Source organism: Rattus norvegicus, chromosome 8, assembly GCF_036323735.1.
Source record: "Rattus norvegicus strain BN/NHsdMcwi chromosome 8, GRCr8, whole genome shotgun sequence".
Lineage (NCBI taxonomy): Eukaryota > Metazoa > Chordata > Mammalia > Rodentia > Muridae > Rattus > Rattus norvegicus.
Window position 1 is genome coordinate 31,455,053 of NC_086026.1, and position 20,114 is coordinate 31,475,166.

Sequence of the window (20,114 nt, forward strand, 5' to 3'; positions counted from 1 at the left end):
TCCTGCCTCTTCTGCTTCCTCCTCAGTCTCACCGGCTACCTGCTCCGTCAGCATCTTCTATCCACGCCTGTGCTGCTGCGATCACTCAGACAGTGAAGCCTGCTCCCAGGAAGGATTTCCCATCTATTCTTCCTCTCAGTCCATCTCCAGCTCACGGTGCACACTTCAGTCCTCGTGCTCTCAAAAGCACACTCTAATCAAGCAACTTTCCAAGGCTAGAAAACTCATTCATTGCCAACACCACATTGCTGCCAAGTGCAATGGACTGTTCTCGTTGATGTGAGCAATCCTTGTTTTAAATATAACAATATATATATATATATACACATATATATTGAACATTTTATGTTATAGTAATTTGTTAAAACATTTCAAAGAAAACAGCCTTCCCAGGGAACAGCACACCTCCTGGTTACCTAGTGACCTGGTTACCTAGTATCTAATGGTCAGCTCTGAAAACACCTGCATTCAAGTAACAGTCGATGGATTGAAAAGGTTGTATTTATGGACTTAGGATGTGTGTGTGAGTGTGTGTGTGTGTGTGTGTGTGTGTGTGTGTGTGTGTGCAACATTTAAAGAAAAAAAATGTGACTTTGAAGGAAAGTAAGTGAAATGCATGCGAGGGTTAGGAAAAAGGAAAGGGGAGGTAGAAATGATGTGAGTTTATCAAAATCTAAAAGATTAAAAAGAAACAAAATAATCCATGCTTCACATAGTACGAGTTCAAATACCTCAAACCCAGCACTGAGTTGGACTACAATCTGGACTACATAGTAAGATGTTGTCTCAACTATACAGTGTGTGTGTGTGTGTGTGTGTGTGTGTGTGTGTTTGCCAAACACCAATACTGTATATTTTAAACTCAAAGTTCCGCAAACAAAATGTACAACCTGCTAAAATGTGAGCAAAGCACCCCATTCACGGTCTTCTGCTTCCTATGCACTGAGGAATAAAACACATTAAGCAACCAATAGTGCTAGTGTATTAGGACTTGGATCCTGCCCTTCTATCAGCACACACACACACACACACACACACACACACACACACATTCATACACACACACTCTCTCTCTCTCTCGCACACACACACACACACACACACACACACACACACACACACTCACACCCCACTTCTCAGTTCCACACACCCATAATATTAGCCCTTTGCTAGAACTCAGGTTCTATCATTTTCCAAAAGTCCTCTCTGGTACACCACCCTCCGTCCACTCTAAGTTGTTAAATGTCTTTCCTGAACACTCAGCCATTAGTTCACTAGCCGCTCAGGGGTCACTCCCGCGTGTAATTCTCAGCACACTGACACAGGGACTTAGGAAAACAGTCCATGTTGATTGTGGATGGGGTCTGCTGGCACAAATGTCAGATGGAAATCTAAACATGAATTTCAACTACTCCTTAATTACTGTCGTTAACACTTCAATGGGGCGACTTATTTTTACATCAGCAACCAGATAGCGCAGGATGGGAGGAGGTGACAGCAGTTGAATTGAGATTTTTATATCAGCAGCCAAGCTGCTAAATCTCTCTGCTCAAATACCAGACGGCAGCAACATTTAAGTTGCAGCAGAAAGTTACCGAAAATTAGACGGATAAATGGAAGAAGTGCTTACAAGGAAAACTCCCCCTGGGTTTCAGGCTTTAATGCTCAGCCAGATGGTTAAAATGCCTGTCAGCAGGGGTAACACGCTGTCTACCCTCCACCTTCCTCAACTATTGGTGATTTCAGCTAAAAACGTTTAATTTAAAAAGCAAAGAAACATAATTCTATCTGTAAGGCAGACAACCTTTTCTACATCCCGTGTTAACTGGCTGCTCTAATTAGAATAACATTTTGTTGATATGCAGGTGACCACTGAGTTGAAAATCCCGAAAAAAAAAAAAAAAGTTTAAAACAGAACTGGAGGTATGAAAATTCCCGGCATGTGATTCCCAGATCTCTCCATCAACTCCTTCAACAACCCAAACACTAGTGGACCAAATCTCCAAGACCCAAGCAAACCCTTCAAGTCTCTGGGCTGGGAGAAAAGCCCTGCGTGGATTTGTCTGGAACACTCTGAGCAGGCTCAGCTCACCTACGCCAAAGAGGGTCCTGTGGGAGAAGCGATGGATCTGCAGGGCCTGCACCTTTTCGCGAAAGTGATCCAGGAGAGTGTGGAGGAATTGGAAGCGGTCGTGAAGAAGGATCTTGGTGACCTCTTCCAGGGGAAAGTAATTCTGTGCGTTCAGATTTCGGATCCTCCGCGCCGCGTAGTTGCGGGCGCCCGAGGGCAGTTTCCTGCCCCCTAGGAGGAAATGCTGCAGCAAGGACCACTTCGTCCTCTCCTGAGGCGCGCTGCGCTCCTGCTGGGGCTCCACTGTCCCTGCGCTCCGCCTCCTCCTCGCTTGCCCCGTGCGGGAGGACTGTGGCCCGTCGGGGCTCGCATCCCTGAGCTTACTCCTCGTCTGCCCCACCATCTTCTCATAGCCCGTGTTCAGGTGGATGGAGCTGGGTCACCGCAGGGCGAGGTCCGGGGGCCGGACACACCACCAGGCAGCCTCAACGACCAGCCCGCGCCGCCGTTGCGGGCAGCCTCGTCGTCAAGGCGACCGTGAAACAAGGATGGCGAGCGTGCAGTCCAGGCAGTCTTGCGCCATCCACGTGCAGCCCGCGCGCCCGGAAGCAGGACTTGCGAGTGGTGTAGCCTACCCAAGGGTCTGGGTGTTGGGATTTGCCTCGGTTTTCCGCTGTAGGACAGAGATCTTAAGTTCATTAAGTAACATCGTTCCAACAAAATCGCTCAGCTCCTAGCCGGGAGAAGGATTGGGCTCACCGTGTTCCTAAACAAGAAGCCAACCTGAACCAAAGAAAGCCAGTCCCGGCCTCACATTCTCTATAGAGCACTATAGAGGCCACCACCACGTTCCGGGTCTTATGTCAATCTATATGGCTGGAGTCCCCACCACTTGACCCCCATCTGTTTTAGGACTTTCTTGAACTCCCTAACACCCACAATTGCCTCGCCCACCTTTACAACCTTTATATTTTCCACTTCTCTGAACACAGATCTTCCTCTGTTTACAAGTGAGGTCTACACCAGGAACCCTTTCCCTTCCTTCCTCACCCTCCACAAATCCATGCCTCCCCGTGGTTTTTCCAGCCTTTTCTTCTGCCTTCTAATCCTAGCCCCATCCTCTTGTCCACATTGAGAGCTCACTGGTAGTTCTACTCATCTGCTTACTAATCTAAATAAAATGTACGTGAAACAAGTAAATGCTGTTGCTTTTAATTCGCTGTTTTGTAGGATTTTTCCCAAGAGGCATTTCTGCATTCCTGGCACTCTTGGTTCCTTATGTGTTTTATTCCTCAGTGCATAGGAAGCCATTTTAGCAGGTTGTACATTTTGTTTGCGGAACTTTGAGTTTAAAATATACAGTATTGGTGTTTGGCAAACACACCACACACACACACACACACACACACACACACACACACACACACACACACTTTGTATAGTTGAGACAGCATCTTACTATGTAGTCCAAATTGATCTCAAACGTCCTCCTTTCTCAGCCTCTCTATCCTGGGATTACAAGTTTTGGCATCATATTCAGCTAGCAAACCTCTATTTTCAAATGAGTATACAAGGTCGAAATGAAACATCTTGCCTTTAATGTAAGCATTTTAATTCTGTATTTTGCAACCATCAAGGAAGCATGGGGACTACCCTTTCCTTTCTTATTAACCTTTCCCAGTAGTTTCTTTCCACCTTTCTGTAAAGCATGTTTGGACCTATGGTCCATCCCTTGAAAATAAAATCTAGTCCCTCTCACCCTTTAAACTTACTTTTATGTGGATATTCACTGTGCTATTAATTACTGTCAATAAAATATTAGAAATAGCCTCAACATCAAGTACTAAGTTACAGGATTCCTCCTGTAGCAGCATTGGGGCCATTAATTCATTTCGAGTGAATAGTTGGTGATAATAGAAAGTATTTCCTATTGGTGCTAAAAGAAAAATAAGCATGATGTGTTTCCTGAATCCAGTCCAACGTATAATGTTATGTGAGGTTTTAATGTCAACTTGTCACCTGAGTAGGGAGCCCTGAGGGACTGTCCTGAAATTAGTCCCAAACTCTTCTATTTAGCTTCAGGAAAATTCTTAGATCAAGACAGAAACTAGTCAGGTTCTTTGCTAAAATATCACAAGAATAGTCTTAGCATCTAAGTTGTTAACATTGTTGTCCTCGGAAATGTCTTGAACTGGGCTGCCACAGTTCGCACTCTTCCCAGCACTACTATCTTCCAAGCTCCTAGTAGGATGGCCAGCTAACCTCACAGAATTCCAATGCTTTCCTAGTCCAAAGTCCCCGAATCATGCACAGATCTCCCAAAACCAGCATGGTCAGTCCTGACATAGCAATCCTCCATGGTAGCAACTTCTGTCTTAGATACTCTGATACTTTTCTATTGCCTTGAGGCAACTTGTAAAAGAGTACATTTAATTTGGGGTTCATAGTTCCAGAGGATAGTGAAGTCCATGGCCGTCATGGTGGGGAAAACATGGCAGTGGGAAGCATGCATCTACTGGAGCAGTAGCTGAAAACTAACACATTGAGAAAATAACCACAAGGCAGGATAAAGCCAACAAGAAAGTCACTGGCTTTTGAAATCTCAAAGCCCACCCCCAGTGACACACCTCCTCCATCAAGAACACACTTCCTCCAATGACCCACACTTCCTAACCCTCCCCAAAAGTTCTACCAACTAGGAACCAAGCATAGAAACACATGAGCCTGTGGGGACCACTCTCATTCAAACACCACATCTACGATTGTGAAGACAATCTCTTACACAAAGGTACCCTATCCAGTTACATATCTAAAACTTCTCTGTGCACACACTCCCTTTTGGCTAAATCAATTTGGTTAAATCAATTGCTCTCTTTGAAATACAAGGCCTCAGAGCTGGAGAAATGACTCAGAAGTTTAAGAGCATTTCTTGTTCTTGCAGAGTACCTGGGTCCAGCTCCCAGTAACCATATGAGATGGTTCTCAGCCATCTGTAACTCCAGTTCCAGGGGACATGACACATAAATAAATAATTAAAAAAATAAATTCATGGCCTTTTTATCATTAATTTTTGTTATATATATTAATTATACACATATACACATATTCTTAAATACTGCCTGCTCAGTCTATGTAGTGCCACTTTCAGGGCTGACAGTTTGGCATTGGTGTGCCCTTTCCTGTTGAAGACTATTTCTCCACTGTCTGCACTCCTTAGCTGCCTGCAGTTCCTTATATAGGGTCTTGGTCTTTGCCCTGTCCACTTTGCCATGTCTGCTGTTACTGTTCTTCTTCAGCTGTGTTTAGGCAGTTACATTGTGATACTTTATGAATGTAGCTTCTCTCTGCAAATTTCCTGTTCCTCTGGTTCTTACAATCTTCCTGTCCCCCCCCCACTCCCACCAATCCCCAGTGACTCCTGATTTTTAGGTTTGGGGACTCCTTTGGACAATCCTTCCCACAACTCAAAAGAGGGCTTCTCATGTTTTAGGTTCTTGTTAGATGGTCTTTGGCCGTTGGAGAAAGGGTTGGTAGCCCAGGTAGAAAGTTTTCATTTAACTATATATGTGTGTTTATATGCCAATTTACCTGTGTTATAAACGTTTTAGGTTGTCGTATGGATCCTATGACTTTTTCGGGTGTCCTTACTGTTGTTTTACCTCCCCTCTCTCCTTCCATATTTATTCCCCCTCTTTATTCAAAGTCTTATTTTTCAATTTCCCGCATCGGATCATTTATACCCAGCGACTCCACTTTCTACTGCTCCCTGAACCAAAACCCTTTTTTACTTTCTTATTTTCTACAGTTACTCCCAGACATATACTCACATCCGGGCATTTGGCGCTCGGAGCTGCGAATCTTTCCTAGTCCTTCATTTATGTGAAATTGTCAAGATTTCATTCTTCTTTATCTAAGACTAAAATTTCATGGTGTCTGTGTTCCCTGCCTGTTCTTCTGCAACCCAGGCATCTAGGTTGCATCCATAGTCTAGATATTGTTGATAAAATGGTCAGAAAGGAGGGGTTTTATTTTTCATGAAAAATGCAACTAACCTGTATAACCAGCAGATGGCAATAATGACCTATAAACCAGTATTTTAAAGGGTTTTGGTTTTGTTTTGTTTTGCTTTGCTTTTAATCAAACCAGCATTTCTCTAATCCTCTAAACAACTACTTCCTGATCAGCAGATCAGCAGCTTAGACTGGCTGGTGACACTCCTGTCTCTGCCTCTCCAGACCTGGGATTAGAAGCAAATGCTATCCTGGCCAGAAGAATGCATCTTAGCATGAAAAAAAAATTACAGCCTTGTGCTAGATCAGTGCATTAAATATGAAATAAAGAGGAAACTCTAAATGTAATACCAAATGAAGACACTTTTACTGCATATATCAGAAAATGAAATTTTACTGCATTTATCGAAAGATAAAGGTTTCTTTGTGACCAGTGTTTAGTTTCCCAGTTTGTGTTACTGAGAGCCCTTCTTTCTTTTCCTGCTACATTCAATTTTTTTGTTTTGGTTTGGTTTGCTTTGGTTTGATTTTGGGGGGGGGGCGTGGCACAAGTTTAAGCAGTGAAGTTCTAGCTACCCCTAGCCTGGTTATATGAAACAAAGTATGGGAACAACTCAGCCACCACAATTCAGAAAACCTTATAAGTTTTCCACTCAGTATTAAATCATTTAAAACAACAGGTTTCATGTAAATTAATATCCTGATGCCCAAAAAAGTGGCATTTTTTTATGCAGTTTCATAACTTCTTATACATTAGGGCTGTTTTCCTTTTTAGTTACATTTTTTATTTTTCATACAACATATTTTGATCCTATTTTTCCAAATCTTCCCAGACTCTCTCCACCTCCCTTCTAACTCAACTTCATGTATTTTTTCTTTCCTGTGTTCCCCCCCCCCCGAAAGGAACTAAAGAGAAACAGAACAAAAAAGACAAGACAAACATTAACACCCCCACAAAAAAAAAAAAACAAAGGCCCACCAAAATTCCATTTTGCATTGGCCAACTACTCCTGCACATGGGGCCTGCCCGGGAACGCAATGTTCCTAGCAGCTATCAATCATAGATTTCATGGTGTTTCACAAAACTGGAAGACCTACAAGAAATGGATGAATGTCTTAGCAAATATGATCTATGAAAATTAAATCAAGATGAAATGAACAATTTAAACTAACTCATAGTAAAATAGAAGCAGTACTTAAAAATTCTCCCAGCCAGGGGATGGGAGAGGTCACTCAGTGGTTTACGGCCCTGGCTGTTCTTCCAGAAGATCAGGGTTTGATTCCTACCACGACATGGCAGCTCAAAACTGTTCTAACCCCAGTCCTAGGACCCAATACCCTCTGCTGTCCTCTGTAGGCACCAGACACACACATGGAGTGCAGACACAGATGAAGGCAAGCATCTGTACATATACATTTTAATTTAATTGAGAAAAGAGCAAAAAACCTCCCCTACCAAAAAAAAATTTAAAAAGCCCAGGACCAGATGAATTCAACACAGAATTTTTCCAGACTTTAAACAAAGAATTAATGCCAGTACTCCTCATGCAATTCTTTAAAATAGAAACAGAGTTAACCTTTCCTAATTCTTCTTATGATGCCACAATTATCCTGATACCAAAGCCACATAAAGACACAAGAACAAAAGGTAATTATAGACCAATATCTTTTATCAACTTAGATGTAAAAATTCTCAATTAAAGAACTTGTAAACTGAATTCAAGAACATACCAGACGTATTTTCTACTATGAGGCGGGAGAGATGGCTCAGAACATTGGTTGCTTTTCCAGAGAACCTGGGTTAGGTCCCCAGTACACACACAACAGTTTGCAGCCATCTGTAACTCTAGTTCCAGAGGATCCAAAACTCCTTCTGCCCTCCTTGAGTATTGCATGAATGTGTGGCACAAACAAGTATGCAGGTAAATGCTCACAGACATTAGGTAAATAAATAAATTACCATTTTAAAGAGGTTATCCACCATCTTGACACTGCTTTCACTCCAGAGATACAGGATTGGTTCAACATCATGAAATCGATCAATAACACACTGACATAAACACACTGGAAGACCAAGTGAGCACATTCATCTCCTCAGAATGCAGAACAGGCTTTTGAAAAAAATACCAGAATTATTTATTCAGAAAGATGATAGCAAAGTTCTTAGTACATTGTAATTATGTGAGCTGTATAGTTGAATCTCATTCCAAAATTATAGGGTGGTATCTTTTAGTTTTCTTGTTCAATTATCCCTCTGTAAGAAATTTCCTATCTCTTTGTTTAGTTATGTGTTGCAATTTTTTTTATCCAAAAGGGCTTGCCATCCAGCTGAGCCTGGCTCTACCCTGAGAACTTCCTGCCTCAGTTATGCCCCTTGAGGCTGGCACGAATGCACTTCTGGAAGGCTATTACTTCTAGGTACTTTCAAATTCATTTGTTTTATATGAAAGATTTTATTCTATGCATTGTCTCTACTCAAACCTGTCTTCAAAGTCGTGCATTTGTTGAATACCTGGGTGTCATCTCTGAGACGTTGCTGCCATGCCTTTCCAGATGCCTTTCTGAACTTAAGGGAGCAGAAGCTTATGGTGGCTCCCAGATTAAGTGGTGGGTGCTTGCTCATATCAGTACCAATAAACAGAGCAGTGGGTAGAGATGTCCATCTGGACCTCAGCTCCTGAGCTGTGGCTGTCTTCTTACATCAGTTAGTCACTTCCGGAAGTGCCTTCACAGACACTCTACCAGTGTGCCTCAATGGTGCTCTTAATGGTCAAGGTGGCAATCCACCTTAATCGCTATGGGTCAAGACTACCAGGCCCTTGTTTGGGACATCAGAGTCTGTCTCCATATAGATACTGTCTCATCCCTCAAGACAATATATAAGTTTAAAGTGCCTAAACCACTGAGCCACCTTCCCAGACCCAGACTTTATACTCTTAATGAAGTGTGTATACCTGGTTCAGACACGTGAAGACAAATGTGACCTCACAAAACCCTTCTGCACATGGCTATTTCTGCTTCTACTTCTCTGCCGCACTGTGACAGCCCAGTTTAGCTCACTCAAAGGCCAACCCTATGCCCTCTGCACATCCCAGTCCTCAAAATTGTGTCAAGTGGCCCCTTTGTGTAAAAGGTGCCCAGATTTCGATACTTTGTGTAAACTGCAGAAAATGAACCAAGAGAACAGAACTTTTGAAAATTCTGATAAGGTAGGAATATTTGTTTACAGTGTAAAAGGGTATCCTGGTTTTGAATACAGATGGGAATGACATCTCCATATCAGAGTAATTAATCTAAGACTCATCTTTCATGCCCCAAACAGCAATAATGCATCTACCCCACAGAGATACTGCAAAAGTTGAGACTGCATGCAAAGTCATCCGTGCTGTGAAGTCATACATGTTGTAAGTCATACATGTTGTAAGTCAGAGATGCTGTAAGTCATAGGTGCTGTAAGTCATACATGTTGTAAGTCATAGGTGCTGTAAGTCATAGATGCTGTGAAAGTCTTGTAAATTGTTGCAGTAATTGTCACTATTCCTGGGCTTGAAATGAAATAATTTCCTTCTGGGAAGCCTCGGATATAGCTATGATTTTTTTAAGTGGGGGAGAAGAGGTGAAAATTAAGTAATGTAACTCGATAACCCAGGTGTGTCAAAGCTTTGAGACATCAGAAATACCTTCCATTTGAAGAAAATCAGGTGTGAAGAATATTCTAGGGTGTCCCTTCCCCTTAATTCCAAGTACATAAGACTTGCCTGATACTCAAGTTTTGAAAGTGAATGAATTAAACCTACAGAATTAAAAAAAAAGGTATAGTGCTAGCGAGGAGGGGGCATGCACGTCTTGTGTGTGAGTGTATGTGTGTGCATCTGCGACAACGGCTTTCATGACAGTAGTCACAGCACAGCGTGCATGTTTCCAGTTTGTAATGCAATAACATCAGTGTATTCACAGCCGAGTGGCCAGCACCATTCTTTCAGCCCACACTTTACTGTGATTGGCGTAAAGCCCACACAGCTATTAACAGTCCTTTCTGCCTTTCTCTCCTCTCTGCTTTCTTTCTCGTCAGATACTCCTGTGCTGGGCATCATGTAAACGGGATCATCTAGTGTGTAGTTATTTCTGGCTGGCTTGTTTCACTGGGCATCATGTTTTCAAAGTCTCTCCTCACTGTAATGTTTTCTTTATTCCATTGTACAGGTGCATATCATTTTATTTATCTACGTGTCTATGATGGACGTCTACATTTTCCCGTTTTGCTCCTGGGACTAGGAATGGTGGGTCATTGATGACGTCATGTTTACCCTTTGCGTGAGCGGCCAGATATTTTCTAAAAAGGCCATACCATCTTCCACACCCACATTCAATATGCGAGGGGTGGTGTTGTTTTCCCACGTCCCCGCTGAGGCCTTTTATCCATCCTTGAGAGCACGGCTATCCTAGAGACATGCACTGACTTTGTACTATTGTTCTGCTAACATCTTTTTTTAGGAAAAGTTTCAGATTCACGGGAAAAGTTTGCAGAAGCAAAGTTGCCGTAGCTCCTCTTCTGCCAACCTCGCACATACATTCCCCTGTTATTAGCACCTTAGATGAGTGTAGTTCACGTGTTATAGCTCATGAGTCCAGTGCCTGTGCTCTTGGTAACCAGTCTCTGGTTGGGAGGAGAACTGTCCAGTCCTGTGTGTTTTGACGAATGCACAATTTCTCAGATTCACCCTTTGAGTATCGTAGCAAAATTGTTTGGATCTGTTCGTTCCCTACCCACCTCTCCTCCCCAAACCCGGAAGGGATTGCCATGTCCACAGTGTTGGTAATATTCCTTTACCTAGAATGTCTTATGGTTACATGGTTTGAATTATAAAGTATCTAACCCTTTCCCAATATGCTTTCCTCTTAACCAAAAGCATTTCCGATTCATTCATGTCTTCTCACAGCTGGACAGTGCCTCTCCTTAATCCCTCTCTTCCTCTGTTCTCTTCATCCTCTTTACCATCTTCCTCTTCCTCGTGCTCCTCCTTTCTTTCTCTTAGTGCCTCCTTCTCTGCCACATCACTGAGGAACTACCCAAGGCCTTGTGCACAACGGACCACTGCTCCACAACTAAGCTGCATCCCAGCCTGACTCATTTCTTTTCGATCACTGAATAACAGCCTGTTGTGTGATGTTGGGCATGTGGGAATCTGTTCATTTATTCTTCTGTTGAGGGCCATCTTAGTTGTTTCCAACTTTTGATAATTATTTTTACAAAGCTGCTATAAATTCACACGAAAACTTTTGTATGACAAAGGACCAGATCATTTGATCAGTGGCTAAGAAAGCATAATGGTCATATGAAAACAGGAAACTAGCTTTGTGAAAAATAATTGCAAATGATTAACATGTCTCCACCATTTTTATTTCCCCCAGCAACAAACAGGAGTTGCTTTTCTCAGTATCCGTACTGGATGAGCATCACCAGCGTTTGGTGCTGTGACTGGTGTCCAGGGCTACTTGTTTTTTTTTCTTTTTTTTTCTCATTTTTTTTTATTAACTTGAGTATTTCTTATATACATTTCGAGTGTTATTCCCTTTCCCGGTTTCCGGGCAAACATCCCCCTCCCCCCTCCCCTTCCTTATGGGTGTTCCCCTCCCAACCCTCCCCCCATTGCCGCCCTCCCCCCATAGACTAGTTCACTGGGGGTTCAGTCTTAGCAGGACCCAGGGCTTCCCCTTCCACTGGTGCTCTTACTAGGATATTCATTGCTACATACGGGGTCAGAGTCCAGGGTCAGTCCATGTATAGTCTTTAGGTAGTGGCTTAGTCCCTGGAAGCTCTGGTTGCTTGGCATTGTTGTACTTTTGGGGTCTCGAGCCCTTCAAGCTCTTCCAGTTCTTTCTCTGATTCCTTCAACAGGGGACCTATTCTCAGTTCAGTGGTTTGCTGCTGGCATTCGCCTCTGTATTTGCTGTATTCTGGCTGTGTCTCTCAGGAGCGATCTACATCCGGCTCCTGTCGGTCTGCACTTCTTTGCTTCATCCATCTTGTCTAATTGGGTGGCTGTATATGTATGGGCCACATGTGGGGCAGGCTCTGAATGGGTCTTCCTTCAGTCTCTGTTTTAATCTTTGCCTCTCCCTTCCCTGCCAAATGTATTCTTTTTCCTCATTTAAAGAAGGAGTGAAGCATTCACATTTTGATCATCCGTCTTGAGTTTCCTTTGTTCTAGGGATCTAGGGTAATTCAAGCATTTGGGCTAATAGCCACTTATCAATGAGTGCATACCATGTATGTCTTTCTGTGATTGGGTTAGCTCACTCAGGATGATATTTTCCAGTTCCAACCATTTGCCTACGAATTTCATAAACTCGTTGTTTTTGATAGCTGAGTAATATTCCATTGTGTAGATGTACCACGTTTTCTGTATCCATTCCTCTGTTGAAGGGCATCTGGGTTCTTTCCAGTTTCTGGCTATTATAAATAAGGCTGCGATGAACATAGTGGAGCACGTGTCTCTTTTATATGTTGAGGCATCTTTTGGGTATATGCCCAAGAGAGGTATGCCTGGATCCTCAGGCAGTTCAATGTCCAATTTTCTGAGGAACCTTCAGACTGATTTCCAGAATGGTTTTACCAGTCTGCAATCCCACCAACAATGGAGGAGTGTTCCTCTTTCTCCACATCCTCGCCAGCATCTGCTGTCACCTGAGTTTTTGATCTTAGCCATTCTCACTGGTGTGAGGTGAAATCTCAGGGTTGTTTTGATTTGCATTTCCCTTATGACTAAAGATGTTGAACATTTATTTAGGTGTTTCTCAGCCATTCGGCATTCCTCAGCTGTGAATTCTTTGTTTAGCTCTGAACCCCATTTTTTAATAGGGTTATTTGTTTCCCTGCGGTCTAACTTCTTGAGTTCTTTGTATATTTTGGATATAAGGCCTCTATCTGTTATAGGATTGGTAAAGATCTTTTCCCAATCTGTTGGTTGCCGTTTTGTCCTAACCACAGTGTCCTTTGCCTTACAGAAGCTTTGCAGTTTTATGAGATCCCATTTGTCGATTCTTGATCTTAGAGCATAAGCCATTGGTGTTTTGTTCAGGAAATTTTTTCCAGTGCCCATGTGTTCCAGATGCTTCCCTAGTTTTTCTTCTATTAGGTTGAGTGTGTCTGGTTTGATGTGGAGGTCCTTGATCCACTTGGACTTAAGCTTTGTACAGGGTGATAAGGATGGATCGATCTGCATTCTTCTACATGTTGCCCTCCAGTTGAACCAGCACCATTTGCTGAAAATGCTATCTTTTTTCCATTGGATGGTTTTGGCTCCTTTGTCAAAAATCAAGTGACCATAGGTGTGTGGGTTCATTTCTGGGTCTTCAATTCTATTCCATTGGTCTATCTGTCTGTCTCTGTACCAATACCATGCAGTTTTTATCACTATTGCTCTGTAATACTGCTTGAGTTCAGGGATAGTGATTCCCCCTGAAGTCCTTTTATTGTTGAGGATAGCTTTAGCTATCCTGGGTTTTTTGTTATTCCAGATGAATTTGCAAATTGTTCTGTCTAACTCTTTGAAGAATTGGATTGGTATTTTGATGGGGATTGCATTGAATCTGTAGATTGCTTTTGGTAAAATGGCCATTTTTACTATATTAATCCTGCCAATCCATGAGCATGGGAGATCTTTCCATCTTCTGAGGTCTTCTTCAATTTCTTTCCTCAGTGTCTTGAAGTTCTTATTGTACAGATCTTTTACTAGCTTGGTTAAAGTCACATCGAGGTACTTTATATTATTTGGGTCTATTATGAAGGGTGTCGTTTCCCTAATTTCTTTCTCGGCTTGTTTCTCTTTTGTATAAAGGAAGGCAACTGATTTATTTGAGTTAATTTTATACCCAGCCACTTTGCTGAAGTTGTTTATCAGCTTTAGTAGTTCTCTGGTGGAACTTTTGGGATCACTTAAATATACAATCATGTCATCTGCAAATAGTGATATTTTGACCTCTTCTTTTCCGATCTGTATCCCTTTGATCTCCTTTTGTTGTCTGATTGCTCTGGCTAGAACTTCAAGAACTATATTGAATAAGTAGGGAGAGAGTGGGCAGCCTTGTCTAGTCCCTGATTTTAGTGGGATTGCTTCAAGTTTCTCTCCATTTAGTTTAATGTTAGCAACTGGTTTGCTGTATATGGCTTTTACTATGTTTAGGTATGGGCCTTGAATTCCTATTCTTTCCAGGACTTTTATCATGAAGGGGTGTTGAATTTTGTCAAATGCTTTCTCAGCATCTAATGAAATGATCATGTGGTTTTGTTCTTTCACTTTGTTTATATAATGGATCACGTTGATGGTTTTCCGTATATTAAACCATCCCTGCATGCCTGGGATGAAGCCTACTTGATCATGGTGGATGATTGTTTTGATGTGCTCTTGAATTCGGTTCGCCAGAATTTTATTGAGTATTTTTGCGTCGATATTGATAAGGGAAATTGGTCTGAAGTTCTCTTTCTTTGTTGTGTCTTTGTGTGGTTTAGGTATAAGAGTAATTGTGGCTTCGTAGAAGGAATTCGGTAGTGCTCCATCTGTTTCAATTTTGTGGAATAGTTTGGATAATATTGGTATGAGATCTTCTATGAAGGTTTGATAGAATTCTGCACTAAACCCGTCTGGACCTGGGCTCTTTTTGGTTGGGAGACCTTTAATGACTGCTTCTATTTCCTTAGGAGTTATGGGGTTGTTTAACTGGTTTATCTGTTCCTGATTTAACTTCGATACCTGGTATCTGTCTAGGAAATTGTCCATTTCCTGAAGATTTTCAAATTTTGTTGAATATAGGTTTTTATAGTAAGATCTGATGATTTTTTTAATTTCCTCTGAATCTGTAGTTATGTCTCCCTTTTCATTTCTGATTTTGTTAATTTGGACGCACTCTCTGTGTCCTCTCGTTAGTCTGGCTAAGGGCTTATCTATCTTGTTGATTTTCTCAAAGAACCAACTTTTGGTTCTGTTGATTCTTTCTATGGTCCTTTTTGTTTCTACTTGGTTGATTTCAGCTCTGAGTTTGATTATTTCCTGCCTTCTACACCTCCTGGGTGTATTTGCTTCTTTTTGTTCTAGAGCTTTTAGGTGTGCTGTCAAGCTGCTGACATATGCTCTTTCCTGTTTCTTTCTGCAGGCACTCAGCGCTATGAGTTTTCCTCTTAGCACAGCTTTCATTGTGTCCCATAAGTTTGGGTATGTTGTATCTTCATTTTCATTAAATTCTAAAAAGTTTTTAATTTCTTTCTTTATTTCTTCCTTGACCAGGTTATCATTGAGTAGAGCATTGTTCAATTTCCACGTATATGTGGGCATTCTTCCCTTACTGTTATTGAAGACCAGTTTTAGGCCGTGGTGGTCCGATAGCACGCATGGGATTATTTCTATCTTTCTGTACCTGTTGAGGCCCGTTTTTTGACCAATTATATGGTCAATTTTGGAGAAAGTACCATGAGGAGCTGAGAAGAAGGTATATCCTTTTGCTTTAGGATAGAATGTTCTATAAATATCCGTTAAGTCCATTTGGCTCATGATTTCTCTTAGTCTGTCTACATCTCTGTTTAATTTCTGTTTCCATGATCTGTCCATTGATGAGAGTGGGGTGTTGAAATCTCCCACTATTATTGTGTGAGGTGCAATGTGTGTTTTGAGCTTTAGTAAGGTTTCTTTTACGTATGTAGGTGCCCTTGTATTTGGGGCATAGATATTTAGGATTGAGAGTTCATCTTGGTGGATTTTTCCTTTGATGAATATGAAGTGTCCTTCCTTATCTTTTTTGATGACTTTTAGTTGGAAATTGATTTTATTTGATATTAGAATGGCTACTCCAGCTTGCTTCTTCTGACCATTTGCTTGGAAAGTTGTTTTCCAGCCTTTCACTCTGAGGTAGTGTCTGTCTTTGTCTCTGAGGTGTGTTTCCTGTAGGCAGCAGAATGCAGGGTCCTCGTTGCGTATCCAGTTTGTTAATCTATGTCTTTTTATTGGGGAGTTGAGGCCATTGATATTGAGAGATATTAAGAAATAGTGATTATTGTTTCCCTTTATATTCATATTTGGATGTGAGGTTATGTTTGTGTGCTTTCATTCTCTTTGTTTTGTTGCCAAGACGATTAGTTTCTTGCTTCTTCTAGGGTATAGCTTGCCTCGTTATGTTGGGCTTTACCATTTATTATCCTTTGTAGTGCTGGATTTGTAGAAAGATATTGTGTAAATTTGGTTTTGTCATGGAATATCTTGGTTTCTCCATCAATGTTAATTGAGAGTTTTGCTGGATACAGTAACCTGGGCTGGCATTTGTGTTCTCTTAGGGTCTGTATGACATCAGTCCAGGATCTTCTGGCCTTCATAGTTTCTGGCGAGAAGTCTGGTGTGATTCTGATAGGTCTCCCTTTATATGTTACTTGACCTTTTTCCCTTACTGCTTTTAATATTCTTTCTTTATTTTGTGCGTTTGGTGTTTTGACAATTATGTGACGGGAGCTGTTTCTTTTCTGGTCCAATCCATTTGGAGTTCTGTAGGCTTCTTGTATGTCTATGGGTATCTCTTTTTTTAGGTTAGGGAAGTTTTCTTCTATGATTTTGTTGAAGATATTTACTGGTCCTTTGAGCTGGGAGTCTTCACTCTCTTCTATACCTATTATCCTTAGGTTTGATCTTCTCATTGAGTCCTGGATTTCCTGTATGTTTTGGACCAGTAGCTTTTTCCGCTTTACATTATCTTTGACAGTTGAGTCAATGATTTCTATGGAATCTTCTGCTCCTGAGATTCTCTCTTCCATCTCTTGTATTCTGTTGGTGAAGCTTGTATCTACAGCTCCTTGTCTCTTCTTTTGGTTTTCTATATCCAGGGTTGTTTCCATGTGTTCTTTCTTGATTGCTTCTATTTCCATTTTTAATTCCTTCAACTGTTTGATTGTGTTTTCCTGGAATTCTTTCAGGGATTTTTGCGATTCCTCTCTGTAGGCTTCTACTTGTTTATTAATGTTTTCCTGTGTTTCCCTAAGTGTGTTCATGTCTTTCTTGAAGTCCTCCAGCATCATGATCAAATATGATTTTGAAACTAGATCTTGCTTTTCTGGTGTGTTTGGATATTCCATGTTTGTTTTGGTGGGAGAATTGGGCTCCGATGATGGCATGTAGTCTTGGTTTCTGTTGCTTGGGTTCCTGCACTTGCCTCTCGCCATCAGATTATCTCTAGTGTTACTTTGTTCTGCTATTTCTGACAGTGGCTAGACTGTCCTATAAGCCTGTGTGTCAGGAGTGCTGTAGACCTGTTTTCCTCTCTTTCAGTCAGTTATGGGGACAGAGTGTTCTGCTTTCAGGCGTGTAGTTTTTCCTCTCTACAGGTCTTCAGCTGTTCCTGTGGGCCTGTGTCTTGAGTTCACCAGGCAGCTTTCTTGCAGCAGAAAAGTTTGTCTTACCTGTGGTCCCGAGGCTCAAGTTCGCTCATGGGGTGCTGCCCAGGGGCTCTCTGCAGCGGCAGCAACCAGGAAGACCTGTGCCGCCCCTTCCGGGAGCTTCAGTGCACCAGGGTTCCAGATGGTCTTTGGCTTTTTCCTCTGGCGTCTGAGATGTGTGTGCAGGGAGCAGTCTCTTCTGGTTTCCCAGGCTTGTCTGCCTCTCTGAGGGTTTAGCTCTCCCTCCCACGGGATTTGGGTGCAGAGAACTGTTTATCCAGTCTGTTTCTTTCAGGTTCCGGCGGTGTCTCAGGCAGGGGTCCTGCCGCTCCTGGGCCCTCCCCCACGGGAGCCCAGAGGCCTTATACAGTTTCCTCTTGGGCCAGGGATGTGGGCAGGGGTGAGCAGTGTTGGTGGTCTCTTCCGCTCTGCAGCCTCAGGAGTGCCCACCTGACCAGGCGGTTGGGTCTCTCTCTCATCAGGTCTGGGAGCAGAGAGCTGCTGCGGGCTGGGATCCGCTACTTGTTTTCTTAATGTATAATTCACCAACCACATGTAATGCTGTATAACTTTCCACATGCTTATTGTCCATCTCAGTGTCTTCTTAGAAAATGGGTGTTTGCCCTTATTTGCCTATTTCAGTTGCATTTAAAAATGCCTTCTGTATTATGAATGAAAACCCTTAATCAATTTGTATTTTAAAAAAAAATTTAGTCCCAGTTTGTGCCAGCCATTTTCATTCTTATAATATTGTCTATTAATAACGTTTTTAAATTTTTGCCTGCACATGTGTCTGATGCACATGTGTGTGTTTGTATGTGTATGCATGGAGGTGTATGTGTAAGATGCATGTGTATGTGGTACACATGCATGTGGGAGGAGAATGGAAGGTGTCCTTGTCCTACCCTCCATCTCACATATTGAGGTGGGGTCTCTCGTTTGAACTCAGAGCTCTCTGGTTTGGCCAATCTAGCTGCCGGCTTGCTTGCTAGATCTTACCTCTGCCTCTTGAGGGTTGGATTACAGGTGATGTCATGCCTATAATGAGACCAACATTTTCATGGGAGCAGAAGATGCGAAATCCAGTCCCCAAACTTCACACAGCAAGTGCTTTACCCATTGAGCACCTGCTGTGCACAAGGAATTTTCATTTCAACATTGTCCCTTGGATTACTTTACTGGGTTAATGAATCGCACTTTTGGTGTTGAATTATAAAACATTAAAACAAACAAAAACAAAATAGCAAGGTTGCCTCATGTGCAGGCTATTTCATGCCAACCTGGAGTCAATTGGAAAGAGGGAGTCTCTGTTGAGAAGTAACTCCACCAGAATGCCCCATGGACAAGCCTGTGTTATCTTTTCCTGATTCGTGAATGATGGAGGAGGGCTCAGCCCATTGTGGAGGGAGCTATCCCTAGGCTGGTGGTTCTGGGTGCTATAAGAAAGCAGGCTGAGTAAGCCATGGGGAGCAAGCCAGCAAGCAGCACCCTTCTATGGCTTTGCAGTTCTTGCCTGCAGATTCCTGCCCTGAGTTTCTTAGATGGTGGACTATGAACTATACGATGAAATAAACCATTTCCCCCTCGAGTTGCTTCTGCTCATGCTGTTTTACCACAGTAGAAGCAGACCTAAAACACACCTGGATTTTTCTCTCCTATTAATCTATGAAAGCTTTATAACTTTGTATTTTATGTTTATAGACAGCATTTTGATTTACCTTTTGTATATATGAGGGGCGTGTGTCTAAAATCACTGTTCTGTAAATGAACATTATTCCGTTTGCAGGACAGCGCTGAAAGGTTGCTCTCCCCTAAATTGTGTTTGCTTCTTGATTAGTTATAGAAAATAGCTATGCTGCAAGGCTCTCTATCCGGTTGTCTTTTATCTAGTCGCTTTGTAAGAAACTGATGTCACATTGTCTATTTTACTGAGGGTCTCTTGTAAGTTTTCAAGTGAGGCACAGCTGCTCCTTTGACTCACTCCATCAAGACCGAGGTGGCTTGATGTATCTTTTCCCTTTTCTATATAAACTTTAAAGTAAATTTCTTTATAGATACAAAGCATTTGCTGGAGTTTTGAGTAGAATTGTACTAAACTGATTGTTCGAAGTTGTGAATTGATATCTTGGATAACATGAATTTTTCATAAAAATACGACCGTGAGCACATCTGCCACCCAAATTTAGTTTTCTAACACCCTTCCCCATGAAAAAGAGCCTAGGTTCCTTCTAGAAAAGACTGACAAAGAATGTATAAGATGAACCTGAATTAGTTGATTGTAGCAGGAATTGAAGAATGTCTAAAAATGAATCAATAAATGCCATCAACAAGAGAAAGGGTCTTGATGATCAGACCTGGAACAGCAGAGGGTTAGAATACTTATAGATCAGTTGTGAACCACTGGTGAATTGGATACCTTTGTCCTGAAACACCAAAACAAGCTGAGGAACTGCATGACTGCAACATGTCATGCCGAAGTAAATCTGTATTGAAAGAAAATATGCTCGGCCAATTGACAAAATTATAATCTGGATCATAGGTCATTGTTAGATTTTTTTCAGTCGCCAAAACTACTAGGATGTTGTTGTTGTTGTTGTTGTTGTTTAAAAATATGCTTTTA

General features: G+C 41.9%; 1 protein-coding gene across 2 annotated transcripts in view; it reads right to left on the reverse strand.

Annotated features, from left to right (window-relative positions):
- The window catches only part of Dpy19l2 (dpy-19 like 2), a 119,233-nt gene extending 116,603 nt beyond the window's left edge, over positions 1–2,630 (reverse strand). For both annotated transcript variants that reach the window (XM_235972.11, XM_006242722.5), the window contains exon 1: positions 2,093–2,630. In XM_235972.11, the coding sequence (XP_235972.6) occupies positions 2,093–2,474 (382 nt within the window). In that variant the 5' untranslated portion in view covers positions 2,475–2,630. The remainder of the gene's footprint in view (positions 1–2,092) is intronic.
- Between the last annotated feature and the right edge of the window lie 17,484 nt (positions 2,631–20,114).